This window comes from Capricornis sumatraensis, chromosome 13 (genome assembly GCF_032405125.1).
Source record: "Capricornis sumatraensis isolate serow.1 chromosome 13, serow.2, whole genome shotgun sequence".
In the NCBI taxonomy this organism is placed as follows: Eukaryota; Metazoa; Chordata; class Mammalia; order Artiodactyla; family Bovidae; genus Capricornis; species Capricornis sumatraensis.
The window spans coordinates 77,970,115-77,985,023 of NC_091081.1; the positions used below are offsets into that span (position 1 = coordinate 77,970,115).

At 44.2% G+C, this 14,909-nt stretch overlaps 1 protein-coding gene across 1 annotated transcript in view; it reads right to left on the reverse strand.

Annotated features, from left to right (window-relative positions):
- Positions 1 to 11,188: 11,188 nt before the first annotated feature.
- The window catches only part of IPCEF1 (interaction protein for cytohesin exchange factors 1), a 161,642-nt gene continuing 157,921 nt past the window's right edge, over positions 11,189 to 14,909 (reverse strand). The window contains exon 10 of the mRNA XM_068984971.1: positions 11,189 to 11,395. Within this exon, the coding sequence (XP_068841072.1) occupies positions 11,189 to 11,395 (207 nt within the window). The remainder of the gene's footprint in view (positions 11,396 to 14,909) is intronic.

The following is a 14,909-nucleotide window of genomic DNA, read 5'->3' on the forward strand; positions in this document are numbered from 1 at the left end:
CCACTGGCTCTTAAAAGCACACTATATTCTGAAGGGTGGTGCTCCACTCTCATAATATATTCCTAACAGTAGGTGTCTCAGCTGCCCCTTCAGGAGACTTTTCCAAAGCTCTTTCAAGCCAGCAGCCTCTTGAACATATAGAATGTGACAGAACCACCAGGCCCCACAGTCATGTACCCACTGCCTCAGTTCCTTGGCCATACAGTGGGCTGCTCATTAAGGTCACGGTCTCAGTCTACTCAGATTGCTATGACAAAATGCCATAAGCTAGGTGAATTATCAGCAACAGAAATTCACTTCTCACAGTTCTGAAGGCTGGAAGTCTGAGATCAGGGAAGCCAGCAGGACAGGGTTCTGGCCACAGCCCTCTTCTGGGGTGCAGACTCCTGATGGCACCCTGTATCATCACATGGTAGAAAGAGAAGAAACTTCTTATAAGGTCACAATGCCATTCACGAGGGTGCCATCCTCATTCCTATGGCCTCCGAAAGGCCCCACTTCTAAATACCATCACATTAAGGATGTGATGTCAACATATGAATTTTGGAGGGACACAATCATTCAGTCCATAACAGGGATGATATGCGGGATCGTCCACCAGACATTCTGTGAGCCTCAGATGAATCCATATATGGATCCCTGTCAGTCTCAATCAGGGTGAAGCACTGCTTTTTCCCAGATGAAAGGGGTTCAACCTAATCAACGTGCCAACACGTAGCTGCTTGGTCTCCTCAGAGCATGGCACCTCTTGGGACTCAGCATTGATTTTGTTCCTAGTGGGCAAGACGTTCAGCAGGAACAGTAGCTTTCACCCCTGGGGAGGAAGCACGTGATTTGGAGCCTGTGGTTAATCTCCATCTTTGGCACTGTGGTTTCTCTCTCCATGAACCCATGTGCAAGCCCTGGGGTGATTCAGGACAGAGGCTAGCACATCAGTTGGCTGACTCATCCTGTCCACTTGGTTGCTCAGTGCTTCTTCTGAAATGGGTGCTCTCTGCTGGGATTAACTCAATACAAAGATTAGACCCTCACATTTTGTGCCAAAACCCCCTCCCCTAACCCAGGCCTCTTTGTCCTCAGTGTTACTGGGGCCGCCTCTCTCTCCACACAAAGTGGACGACCAGTGACCTGGCCTGAAGCTCTGACTCCTGGGTGGTTTTCTGCTCACCACTGGCTTTCAGAATGAGACTGTAGGACCGTTGAAAAGTTCATTTTTTACTCAAATTCAGGTATAAAGTCAACCCACTAATGATCTAGGTTTGGGCAGTTTCCTCTTTGGTTTGACAATGAGAACTCCCCAGGAGGACAATGTGTGAACCCAGGGAGCGATGACTACGTAACCGTGATAAGTGGTGTAGGTGTCTGATCCACTCGTTTACGCCATTCCCTGGAGCCCTCTAGAGCTGCGGAAGCCCAGTCTTGGCCATGCCACTCCCATTTTCCACTAAATTACTTCTGGACCACTCGAAAGATATGTCTAAGAGTACTCACCGCTTGGCGATTAGTTCTGGCTGCAAAACCAGCTGGTGTGCCTTGGTTAGACACTCTACCATAGTTAGTATTCACCAGGGCTAAATAGTTGCCAGAATATTTTTTCCATGGTAACTCATTCTCTGTTGTAGATGGCATGGCCTTGGTCCAGAATCCTAGGGGTCTGTGCCATGACTCTCATGTTGGAGGCTGTCATAGACTCCAGATAGTTTCTTCTGGGTTGTATCTATCTCTACTACCGACTGTGGGATGTTCCAAGTCATAGAGCCCAAGCATGAGAAGGATTACTCGCACTACGGTCTATTCTTACTGTAGAGCCCATTCTTGTTCTGGGCCCTAGAAGATTCACATCTCAATGAATGAAGTCAGAACAATCTTCCCAAGTACAGGACATGTTCCCTTCAAAACTTGAACAGACCCACCAAGCATAATGCTTCTTTCTTACTGTAGACATCTAAGCTTCAGAGAAGGCAATGGCTACCCACTCCAGTACTCTTTCCTGGAAAATCCCATGGACGGGGGAGCCTGGTGGGCTGCTTTCTATGGGGTCACACAGAGTCAGACACGACTGAAGTGACTTAGCAGCAGTAGCAGCAAGCTTTCCAAGTGGCTCAGTGGTAAAGAATCCGCCTGCAATGCAGGAGATACAGGAGACAAGGGTTCAATCCCTGGGTCAGGAAGATCACCTGAAGAAGGAAATGGCAACCCACTCTAGTATTCTTGCCTGGGATATCCTGTGGACAGAGGAGCCTGGAGAGCTACAGTTCATGGGGTTGCAAGAATCGTACATGACTGAGCACATCCACACACAAGGTACAATAATTCTGTCCTTTGCATGAGATGTCCTGGCTTTCCCCAAGCAATTGGACCCCTAGACATTTCACATATTTAGCAAGACTTTGAGCCTTTGTTGAATCTATCTCTCACTATCCGCAGTTCCTGTGTCAAGCCATAGCCTCCGAAGTACTTGCCCCTTCTTGCTCATCAAGTTCTTATTGCTTGCTACGTGATGTCATCAATATGGTGAACCAATATGTTTTTCTGTGGAATGTTTAAATGGTCTAGGTCCCTTTTAACTATATCATAACACACAGCAAGAGAATTAATATAGCCCCCATTTATGGTAAAACCATACATGCATTTAGTCATCCATTCCATATAGATGTGAACTGAAGGATATTGAAGAGAATCCACTTCCCAGCCAAGGCTGATGTGCTTGCGGATGTAATCTGCGCTAGGAAAGAGACTGCAGCAAACACTGCAGGTACAGTGGGTAACAACTTGGTTCAGTTAACAGGAATCCATCATAATTTGCCATGATCCTTCTTGGTTTTTTAAGGAGACAAACTTGTAAATTGAATAGGTATTAGTGGGCACCACTACTCCTATACTTTAAAGCCCTTTACGGGGGCCACTGACCTCTGCCGTTTCCCTTGGATACAATGTTGGTTTTCATTTACTGTCTATTCTGAAAGAGGTAGCTTCAAGGACTTATACAATACTTATTCCTGATTAAAAAAAAAAAAAAACTGACATGAGAATTCTTCCAGCTGCCAAGTATAGCATTTCCAAAAATTAGCGTGACTTCTCTGGAGGTCCAGTGGTTAAGACTCCATACATCCACGGCTGAGGGTGCAGGTTCAATCCCTGTCAGGGAACTAAGATCCCACATGTCACACGATGCAGCCAAAAGTTTTAAAGAATAAAAAAGAAATTAGAGCACATGGGCCATTTATCATTCGGCCTGTATATTTCCCTTCCCTCCCCTAACCCAGCGGCCATATTATTTGGAAGGGAAAATATTCCTGGGAATCAGCAATATTTTGGGCCCTATCAAATTTCCCTTGAAGGTATTTCTGCATACAGCTGTCTTCCCATGCATTTTGTGTCTAGAGACTCATTTTCTATTAGCCATCTCCAAAGATCCATATGGTCAGCACCAGCCCCAGGGTATCACTGTTGCCCATTGCACTAATTCTGACTACCTTGCTTGTGATTGCTAAGTGTTGCCATCTGGCTTAGGCATTTATTGGCCACAGCCACCCTGGTCGAGAATGAGGGGCATAAATAACATCCTGGCCTAAGTGGGTCTCATTTGGGCTGAGGACCATTTTCTGGAAAAGGGGGATGCTATTAACTGCAAATCCTGAGGCATGAAAACTCTGGACAAGTGAAGGGGTCTGGGCTGGCTTCCACAGCATCCACAACAATAATATTTGGCGTCAGGACAACAACTAGTGAAGCATCCAGGCACCCCGCTGGCCTGGGAGCTCTGTCCCTTCCCCACACCACCTGCTCCGAACAGAACTGCCAACACACACTCATCAGAGACTTCAGGGCAGGCAGGGTGCTTATGAGTTCCTAAAGCATGAGGCTGGAAAAACAAGGAGACCAGCATCAAGGGGTTACCTGTAAAGACAGGCTCGTTTAGGTTGTTCAAAGAGAAAAGACAAATATAGTATTCAGATGGTGATTTATAAGGGCTGAAATCAATGGAAATTCTATGCCTCTTGGTACATTTGAACATCATCATGGATTCACTAGACTCACTGGGACTCTTTCCTGTGAGAGCAATCTGGGACCTGGCATGGAGCAGCTCATAAACCTAAGATTTCGAGGCCTAAGTCACCCTCTGCTAAATATTCAATTCTCAAAAACAACTTTGTAATGCTTTGTCTTTAAATACAGGTGTCATTAAAACTTGATCGAATTGTGAAACTCCTGTACCTGTCACACCTGAGTATGTGTCAGTTTAAAAACTAGAACCCTTTCTGATAAACATGGAATTATTAATACTTTTCCTATAGTGAATATATTTTGATGAAACCAAATTCATCACACGGTATGACAAAGGACTTTGTGCTTGTCATTAAAACTTAGACATTCCGAAATTTCTGGAAGATATCGATGGTTCAGGAGGACTAAATAGGATATTTGAAATGGAGGTTTACAGTCAGCAGATTTACATGGTAGAATGATGCCCATGAATCTCTGGACCTGCATATATGGGCAAGGAGGAGTTAAGGTTGGAGGCTGTATTCAGGTTGTTAAAACAGAGAAGGTTGCCTGCATTAACCCAGGTGGGCTGAACGTAAACACACCGGTCCTTAAAAGAACCCGTCTGGAGAGAGTCTCTCACTAGGGAGACCAGGAGCAGAGAGATACAATGTTGCCACTTTGAAGATAGAGGGAGATAGCCAAGAAGCAAATAATGTGGGTGACCTGGAGAGAGCAAGGAAACGCATTCTTCCCTGGAGGCTCCAGAAGGAACACAGCTCTCGCGCTCTCTCTCTCTCTCTCTCTCTCTCTCTCTCTCTCTCTCTCTCTCTCTCTCTCTTTTTAATTTATTTTTGGCTGTGCAAGGGCTTTCTCTAGTTACAATGTGTGGGCTTCTAATTGAGGTGCCTTCTTTTGTTGTGGCGCACAGGCTTAGCTGCCCCTTGACTAGTAGGATCCTCCCAGACCAGGGATAGAACCCGTGTTCCCTGCATTGGCAGGTGGATCCTTAACCACTGAACCATCAGGGCACTCCCAGGAACACAGTTCTGACAATATTTTGATTTTAGCTTGCGGAAAAATGGGTATCAAATTTCTGAATCCACAAGTGGAAGAAAACACATTTTTAAGCTGCTACATTTGCAGTGGTACAGCAGCAAGAGAAAACTAATGCAAGATTGTTCTGGAAAACAAAAACATGCTATATCGATGCCTTTGGATAATCTCTTTGGTCTAGAATAATTTTTTACTGCGTCCGTGTGGGAGCCTAGACAGACTTGCTGGTGGCAGATGGAGGAAAAAGAGGATGAGACTCGGCATGTAAAGTGAAAATTTGGAGGGCGAGAGGAAAAAAAATAAACGCTCTGTGTATACAGCAGTCAAGGAGGTGTTAAGTTCAACGCAAACTAACCTTCTTCCATCAGTGGATCGGAATAAAGGCGATTTATGGTGCTACTTCAGTATTGTCATTGTACACGTGTACACCCGTGGCGGATTCCTGTTGATGTGTGGCAAAACCAATACATTATTGTAAAGTTAAAAAAAAAAATAAGAAGAAGAAGGAGAAGAAGAAAAGAAATAGAAAAAAGAAAAACACCAAAGGGGGGAAAAAAATCGTCTAAAAGCTATTATTTTGAAGATGCCACCAGAGGGCGCCCTAATCTTTGTAGACGATAAAAGGCAAGCCACTCAATACTTCCCAGGGAACTTTTATTTTGACCAAGCAACATTGCAGGGCAGAAAACGAACACAAGCAGAACATTTCCACTGTTTCCCATGTCATTTTACTAGACATATTTTCTCCTGTTTTTATTTTTATCTGACAAGTCATCCTCAAACACAGAAAGCAGGAGAAATGAGTCATGCCTCTTTTTTCTCCGTTCGTTCCAAGAGGGGAGATGACAGACTGCAATGAGATTGAAGGTACCGTTTCGACATTAACATCTTGCCCCCAACCATCATGCAGTGCAAAAGGTCACATCCGCATCATGCAAGGACGTTAAAAGACGTGGTGGAATAAAATCCTGGGCTTTATGATGAGATGCTCATCATCTCCCTGGGGCATGCGTCCCCTTTTGGATTCAAGGTAGAGAAATATCAAAACAGGGCAGCGAAGTCTTCTCACAGCACGAGAAACAGAAGTATTATTCAAAACGTAGAATCCATTTCTTCTTCGCTTTCTTTGTGGTCTGTGGTGATGTGTGCAAGGGTGAAGATGTAGAGAAGGCTTCCTGTCTCACAACACATAGAAACGAGTTCGTTATCTTGTTCACTGAGACAGCAGCTCTGGGTGCTGGAGGAATGACTGATCCACCTCAGTCCATTTCCTACAAGTTGTTAAAATCTAGTTTCGGGGGCTTCCATTTTGGGGACATATTACAAAACCCTAGGTAGGCAGTCACTCTACATTTCTAGGACTCTATTTCTCTTATATATAACTATACCCCCCAAAAAAATTGGATGATGAAGCCAATTGGAAAACCCCAATCAAATATCAAATATTAGACCGAAGAGATCCATCCTCAAACTTCATTTAGACACAGCAGCTTTGCAACACAGAGTGACTATGGGGTGGCCCCCTTCTGCACCTAAATTAATCGCTCGATCTTCTGTGGACTTCATCAAAATATTATCTTTCAACTGGAATATACAAAGAGGTATATGTCCATAAATTTATATATGGCTGGAACTGGTACAGAGCCTCTCCTCAAAAGACCTGAAAGTCTCTGGTTCATCTCTGTGATACTGCTTGTGATTTAGAGGCTGTCTGAGAAAATTAGCATAATTACATAAAAAAGAACTCAGAGGAACTTAAGGTCCTAACCCTTAATCACTAAGCTCAGTGTCTGGCATCTCCTGACATGTTTTAAAAAGGAAAAATAAACAGATCTCTTTCATCCAAGGATCTCACAGCTCCTACCAAGCAGTGTAATTTACAGAAGGAAGGAAAGGAAGCAGGATGATAAGTTATGCCCCAATCCACAGCCAGCCCAGCTGCAGATCAGTACGGGAGGAACAGTAAACTTTCAGGCCACGAGGAAGAGACTGTACTCAAGAAACAGGGGCCCTCGGGTTTCTGGTGGATGACCTCAGAGAAGCCACCATGGCCCTGTCCCCACAGCAGTGCAAGGGCACGTACAGTCAAGTTCACCTGCTGGGTCCCCACACCACTGCACAAGGCAGAGAAGGAGGGAGACTCAAGCTCACGTCCTGGCCACACCACGTGGGGGTCTCCCCAAGGCACCTCACTCCTTGGCCAGAAGAAGGAATAATCCACAGCCAGCCCCAACATTACAGAGACCCCTCCGGAGGGGGAGGGGGAACCTGAAACACATCCATTTGCAAACTACTACAAAGTGCTGCTTAAATCTAAGGCACCATCGTTTCACCTTGACCTCTGACTCCAGCACAACCGCTTTCCCAGGCTTGCTTCCTGGAGTCTTCACAATAGTGTGCTTTAGAGTCTTTGTCCAAGGCTGTAGGTCCGGGGTGTGATACAGAGACTGACACAACTAAGGACTGCTCAAAGCAACAGACAGCCGCCACGTGAGGGACACGACTCAGCAGATCCTGCAGTGGTCCAATCAGCGAGAGCATCAGTGGAGGGAGCAGTCCCCCGACCCACAACCACCCCAGAGAGGAGTCCAAGCCAGATCCTAGTCCACAGCAGGTGCCGCTGGTTCAGACCCGGCTATGCTCAGAGCTTCTCCACTTCCCGAGTGGTCATGGTAGTGTGCCGTTCCGCAACCCTTGACAACAGATCTCTTTTATCCAAGGATCTCACAGCTCCTAACAAGCAGTGTACTTTACAGAAGGAAGGGAAGGAGGCAGAATGATGTTACACCCCAATCCATAGCCAGCCCACCAGCAGATCAGTATGGGAGGAACAGTAAACTTTGACAACAGCAATGGGTGTAGGAATCTCCCCTTAGACTCACATGAAATGGCCCCAAATCCATTTCAGAGATGGTCCAGTCCTCAGGAATAAATCAGAAGTAATCCAATTTTCTCAGTATCCCTCAGATCAGAAAAAAATGGCTTCAGGCCCAGAGAGACTTACTGGCATTACATCTGAAGAAAGTCACCCCTCTCTTCTCACTTCTCTTGCCCTCCTCTTCAACCACAGCTGAAGGTGGGAACTCAGAGTTGCAGCCCCCCCTACTTCCTAGCACAAAAGAACACAGAGCGAACACATCCCCAGAAGGGAAGTCACAAGTGAGCAGGTGAGTCTGGTCTAGAAGAGCTGGGTGCAAAATCCTGCAACTCAATTTTAACTTTCATGGGGGGTTCTGCAGAGTAACTGTTTCAACAAACAAAGCAAAAACGTGTCTACTGACTTCACCTTGAAAAGTAATTGAAAGACTAGATTAAGTCATCTCACGGTTCTATTTTGCCTTTAAATTGGAGTGGTATCAGTGGACTTGAAAAGGTCAGTTACATGTATATTAACGAAAAATCACAGTAAAGCATTAGAATATATCTTCAAGCTGTTGAAGCACTTCCGCCTGGGGAAAACTGGTTTGACATTTATAGGGTGGTGCTGGAAACCAAAGAGAAATAAGGCAGAAGAACATATATCATAATATCCTTCCCTCCATGATTATTTCAGCTTTTCTCACCACTTTGTTTCCATTGCAAACGCTGAACAATCCACCTTCTGATTACAGGAAGAATTTGACCTGTATTCAGGTCAAGAAGCAACAGTTAGAACCAGACATGAAACAACAGGCTGGTTTCAAACTGGGAAAGAAGTACATCAAGGCTGTATATTGTCATCCTGCTTATTTAACTTATATGCAGAGTACATCATGCGACATGCCAGGCTGGATGAAGCACAAGCTGGAATCAGGATTGACAGGAGAAACATCAATAACCTCAGATACACAGATGGCACCACCCTTATGGCAGAAAGCAAAGAGGAACTAAAGAGCCTCTTGATGAAAGAGAAAAGGGAGAGTGAAAAAGCTGGCTTAAAACTCAACATCCAAAAAAACGAAGATCATGGTGTCTGGTCCCATCATTTCATGGCAAATAGATGGGGAAATGGGGAAACAATGGAAACAGGAAGAATTAGATGCTGCTAATTATAGGCAGAATCAATGATAATTTCTAGATTAAAGAGGATGAAACACCAGCCTTCAAACCAGAAGCTTCAGGGTCCAGCCTGAGGACCTGAATGGTTCCTTCTCTCAGGGTCAACAGTTCCACCTGGGGCAACAGCACCTAAATGCTCACTGGGTCAAACTGACCAGCATGGCCTTTATCTCTCAGAAGCTTCTAGTACTGCAACATGCTTCTTGTCTGTTTGTTTCCCTTCTTAATGCTAAAGCTGTTTTTTGTTTACAAAGTATTAAGACATCTTAGTAAAGCTTAGGGAAATTTTCAACAACTATTTCCATTTAGTTTGCAGATAAAATTCAGTGGGGGTTGGTGGTTATTTCCATTTGAATGTCAAGCCACACACTCTGACACTACAACGCCAATGAGGTTGTGCTGACAATTTGCTCGAGGTCAGGATGAAATGGGTCTCTGATGCGTTCCGATTATTCTTATGGAGAGAAGTATTCATGGTGATTAGTGAGTGGAGACTTGCCTCTCGTTTCTCTAATAAAATGAGATCCCTTTAAGGGTATTAGTCTAATAGTCTTCAGAAGACTGAATTAGTTGTGCTTCATTTGGTTTAGGATGTGTGGGCATAAATGGCATAAACCTTAGAGTGTATTTACTAGAAGGGATGATGTAAGAGGAAAGTCCTTTTCTGGTTAGGAGAATGGTTTACAACAGATAGAAACCTAAGCATTCTGGGGACAGAGACAGAAAGAGAGAGACAGAAGCAGAGAGAAAAGCCAGGAAATAAAGATTATTATTAGCAATGCATGCCCTACATTTATCCCACAGGGTTTCCTGAGCATTCCTCAGACATTATAGTGCAATATCATAACTCCAATGTAGCCATAGTATTTCAATTTTTCTCAAGCAAAAAGTATATACTTTGAAATATATACTGAACAAAACATACCATAGTATATAGCCTCTTTTAAGACATTAGTAATCTGAACTTCTATAAATATCTTTAAATAACAAACATATTATAGATAGCTATTCACATAGTACACAGTAACACGTAAACATACAAAAATAAAACAATCATGTTTTTACTCCTTTTTTTTTGGGGGGGGGAGTAAATTTCAGACACCAGAATCACCTTGTCAATATGGATCCTGGGGATGGTGGATACACATTTATTTAATGGCCATGTTGTGCTTTTTGTGGGATCTTAATTCCCCAACCAGGGATTGAACCTGGGCCCTCGGCACTGCGAGCATGGAGTCGTAACCACTGAATCACCAGGGACCTCCCTGGATGTACCTTTTATGCCATGCATAGCTACCACACCCAAGGGCAACGGCAGGAAGCATTCCTCGCTGGATGTATTACTACGTCCTGGTTCAGAAAAGCTTAGGTCGGAATAGAGCTGTCTGAGTGTGATGAGAGAGTTGTCTTTAGCTGTTCTGTGAAAAGGACACATGAGTCAGGTCCCCGACCCCAACCCGGATAAAGTGTGAAAATATTATGCTGGCCTTTGAATGAGTGGAATACAGAACACGTCTCTTTCTTGAGCGTTCCCATACACCATTTGCTATGAAGAATTTCTCAACACGTAGGAAAGGCACCACCATCCTGGACCAAAGGTAAGGAATTTGGGTTCCACAATACATCTGTCCTGCTGCGGGTGCTCTGTAGAAAGCATTCTTCCACTCAGGTGATTTGGGGAACTCAGCTATCCAACCAGATGGAATATGTACATTCTTCTTTTGGAAAACGGAATATTTCTATGAAGAAGTATCCCTGATCAAAAATGATCTTTTGCCCGTGGAATGCTGTCCTTCTCTTAAGAACAAGAAACAGACAATATGGTTCGCATATCCCACCTAGAACCCAGCATGGTCGGGGGTCCCAGAAGGAACACAGACACTGTTTTCTCAGCTGAACTCCATCCCTCCAGTCCGATGGGAGCACTGGAATTGGTGAGGCACCGTCATCGTTTGTTTGCATCCCAACCGCATCCCTCCAGGAGGACCTGGTGTTTCCAGGAACTGGGTTTCAGTTTTCCTTTGCAAGGAAAAATGTTAAGCTCTCGCAACGTCTTGAAGAGTTGCCTGAGGGGTAAGACAGGAGGGGAGAGCATCCTGGCTTGTTCTCAAATAGAATTTTCAAGGCGGGCAGAGGAAGGTGGTTTCTGGGGGGAGCCTTCGGAGGCAGACGTGGGGGTTCGCCTCTGCTGATGTTGCTGATAGATGTCCTGGATCAGCAGGGTGTTCATGACCTTCCACTCCCTGTATTTTCTGGCTGTCAGCTTCGGATCATCCAGCAGCTGGTTAATCATGGCCAGGTCGTGTTCTTTACACTGTCCAAGTCGGAAAATAAAAAGAGACACAGAGAGAGAGGAGGGTGAGATGTGATAGCTATCTTCACTTCAATAAACCATCTTCAGCCTTTTGCAAATAAAGGCACATACACCTTGACTGTAAAATTATCAAAGTGTTTTTACACACTAATATTCAAATTTCTACAACAATCCTAAGAGATATGGCAGGACACCCGCCCATTTACACAGGCTAAGCACAAAGAGGTAAGTATCCCACACAAGGCTTGGGGGAAGAACTGGACACAAAACCAAGGTCTCCTATGTCACTGTTTCCTGATTAATCCAGTATTCCACATCACAGTCATATTTCTATCTCAGTGTGAGCTTTATTCCTTCTGGAATGGATAACTGCATAACCAAGTTGTTGACCACACAGTACTTTTCCTAAGACATAAGACAGTATAAAATGTCTCTTTTTAATTTTCTATTAAATTGTATTAATTTTAAATTAATTTCACACATTTATTCAAGGTATACAGACTAAATAGGTAGGCTATCTTTTTATTCAAAAAAGATACCATTAAACTTCCATCCAAACAATGTGTATTTCAATGATGCCAATTGTCTATTCACATCATTTCGCCCTGCCTCCTCTGCAACCACTGACACACATTTCTGAAATGTCTGCCTCAGGTTAGGGGACTTTTCTGTGGTCAAGGAATGGAATGAAACATAAGACGTATCAGTCTCCACATTCAAAAAAAAAGATTTCTCAGCCTAACACATTTATCGCAAATCTATTCCTGCTTCCTCCATCTCTGTGACCGTAATCCCAATTTGGGATATAAAGTCTCACCTATCACCCTTAATCTGCTGCTATAGCCTCCCAAGTGAGGCTCCTGGCCCCAGTCCCCACTTCGTATCCACCTTCTGTCCGACAGTCCAGGGAGTCCCCCTGAAATTCTGAGTCCTCTTAATGGTTCCCCTTCTTGCCCAAGTTTCCACGGACATGAGCCCATTTGTCGATTCTCCACTTGCTTCTTCCTTTCCTCTCTAGGAGTATTGACGTGGGTTTTCTCCCCCATACAATGCTGCTTCATCACCCCAGGACATGTCACACAGAGGACCTTCTTCACCCTTCTTCACCTGCTGCTGCTGCTGCTAAGTCGCTTCAGTCGTGTCTGACTCTGTGCAACCCCATAGACAGCAGCCCACCACGTTCCTCCGTCCCTGGGATTCTCCAGGCAAGAACACTGGAGCAGGTTGCTATTTCTTTCTCCAATGCATGCATGCATGCTAAGTCGCTTCAGTCGTGTCTGACTCTGTGCAACCCCATAGACAGCAGCCCACCACGTTCCTCCGTCCCTGGGATTCTCCAGGCAAGAACACTGGAGCAGGTTGCTATTTCTTTCTCCAATGCATGCATGCATGCTAAGTCGCTTCAGTCGTGTCTGACTCTGTGCAACCCCATAGACAGCAGCCCACCACGTTCCTCCGTCCCTGGGATTCTCCAGGCAAGAACACTGGAGCAGGTTGCTATTTCTTTCTCCAATGCATGCATGCATGCTAAGTCGCTTCAGTCGTGCCCGACTCTGTGCGGCCCTATGGACAGCAGCCCACCAGGCTCCTCTGTCCACAGGATTTGCTAGGCAAGAATACTGGAGTGGGTTGCCATTTCCTTCTCCACTTCTTCACCTAGTGGACTCTAATTCCTAGAGTGATTTTCACATGGAATATTTCCCAGAGTCTCTCTCTCTCTCTTTTTTTTTTAATGGATTTTACTACAGCTCATGAATGTATATTCACTTCGGGCATCATGCTCTCCAAAAAACTGAACCCCCAGATTGAACTGAGAAGATTTCTTCATGCTTGCATGCCTTCCAATGCTTGGAACCCTCTTAGAACTATCACATCACACTTAGATGTTCATGGGTCTGTCACGTCATCTATTCTAAAGCTTCTTAAGGAAGGCGACAAGGAACATATTTTATTCATTCCTGTATTCCCCGTATCTCACACAGTGCTGAGGGCCAGGTAGACATTTGGTTATGAACTATCTCGGCTAGATCCGGGGCAGGATGTGCACAGGTGAACATTCACTACTGTGCTTACTGGTCAAAGTTCAAATGCATAACCACTGCCATTCAGCGGACTTGCACTACTATTCAGTAACTGTGTTTTCTCATCCCTTTTTTCTCCCACTCCCCTAAATGACTATTTCAGAGTTTCTCATTTCTGCTCAGATCTCCTCCCCAACCCTCCCCTGTAGCTGATGACCCTGCTCTTTATTTTTTTGAGGAAATGGAAACAATCAGAAGAGTAGTTCTCCCAAGCTCTTATTGCCTTCTATCTACATCAGCACAAACACATGCTTCCTTCCTGTTCACTTGGGTGAAATATCTGTGCTTCCAGCAAGACCCGTCTCTCTACTTGTAAAAGCATGTCCTTTCGTACATTCAAGAAATTTGCTCCAGCAATTCTCAGCCCTTTCCTGTAACGCATCAGTTTCCCATCTCCAGGTGATCATTCTCGCTGGCGCACTCGTATGCTCTTACTTTTCCATCATAAGAGCCCTTCCTTGACACCTTTCCCTGTTCTATTCTTCTGCTTCCAATGTCCTTGTGCCTGCTCTTTTAGACCCACTGGCTCATGAATGTATTGTTTGTGCTCTACATGCAGCTTTAACTTATGCTTTATTTGGAGTGTTGTATTATATTTTCTTGTCTTCTTCTTTTCCTGTTTCTAAATTGACCAGAATAACATGGATTTCAAGGGAAAAGGTTCACACACATAATAATCTGAGTAGTGAGATTTATCATTTTGAATCACAAAAGCAAGGGTGTGGTGATAAACAGAGGTTAAAAGATATTTTTTGGTTTCAGGAAGGCGAGGAAAACTGTGCAGAAGGAAAGCAACCAAAGAGGAATAACAAGGAGGTTGGCCAAGACCAAGAAAGAGAGAAAAGAAAGGTTAGTAAGTTAAGTGGGTAACCAGGAAGGATTGCTACAAAGTCAAGCAGAGCCAAGACAGTTTTCTCTCTGAGTCGAACATCAACACTTCAAAAAACAATCTTTCCCACCCCAAAAAATTTTAAGGAGTTTTACTTCATTCTTAAGAAATCTTGACATCTGTCCAGAGAGTGAGCCTAACATGCTATTGAAGAAATTATTAATTAAGATCTTGGCAAATCAACAAAATTTGAAAAACTGATTTTTTCAAGGCAAAAATGAATTCACCACCCCTCTAAAGGGGATAAAAGGTTTTAGGAAAGGATCTCTTCAACTTTGGGCTAACACTTCTCATATGGTTTCTAGCTCTAAATAATTCAAATTTCTTCCCATTCAGCTCAAGTCTGTGTTAGTTCCTTTATGGATAAAAGAAAAAAACTGTAGATAAGAATAGAGAGGAAGGAAATTAGCAAAACAATAAAACTCTCTGAGCTCCTTCCTAAACTTGGCAACCCAGGGTCAAGAGCTTCAGGCAAAAGCCTTGTTTCTCCCCTGTAGAATAAGAGCTCGCTGAATGCTTTGAATTACTTTTACGACATCCTTCT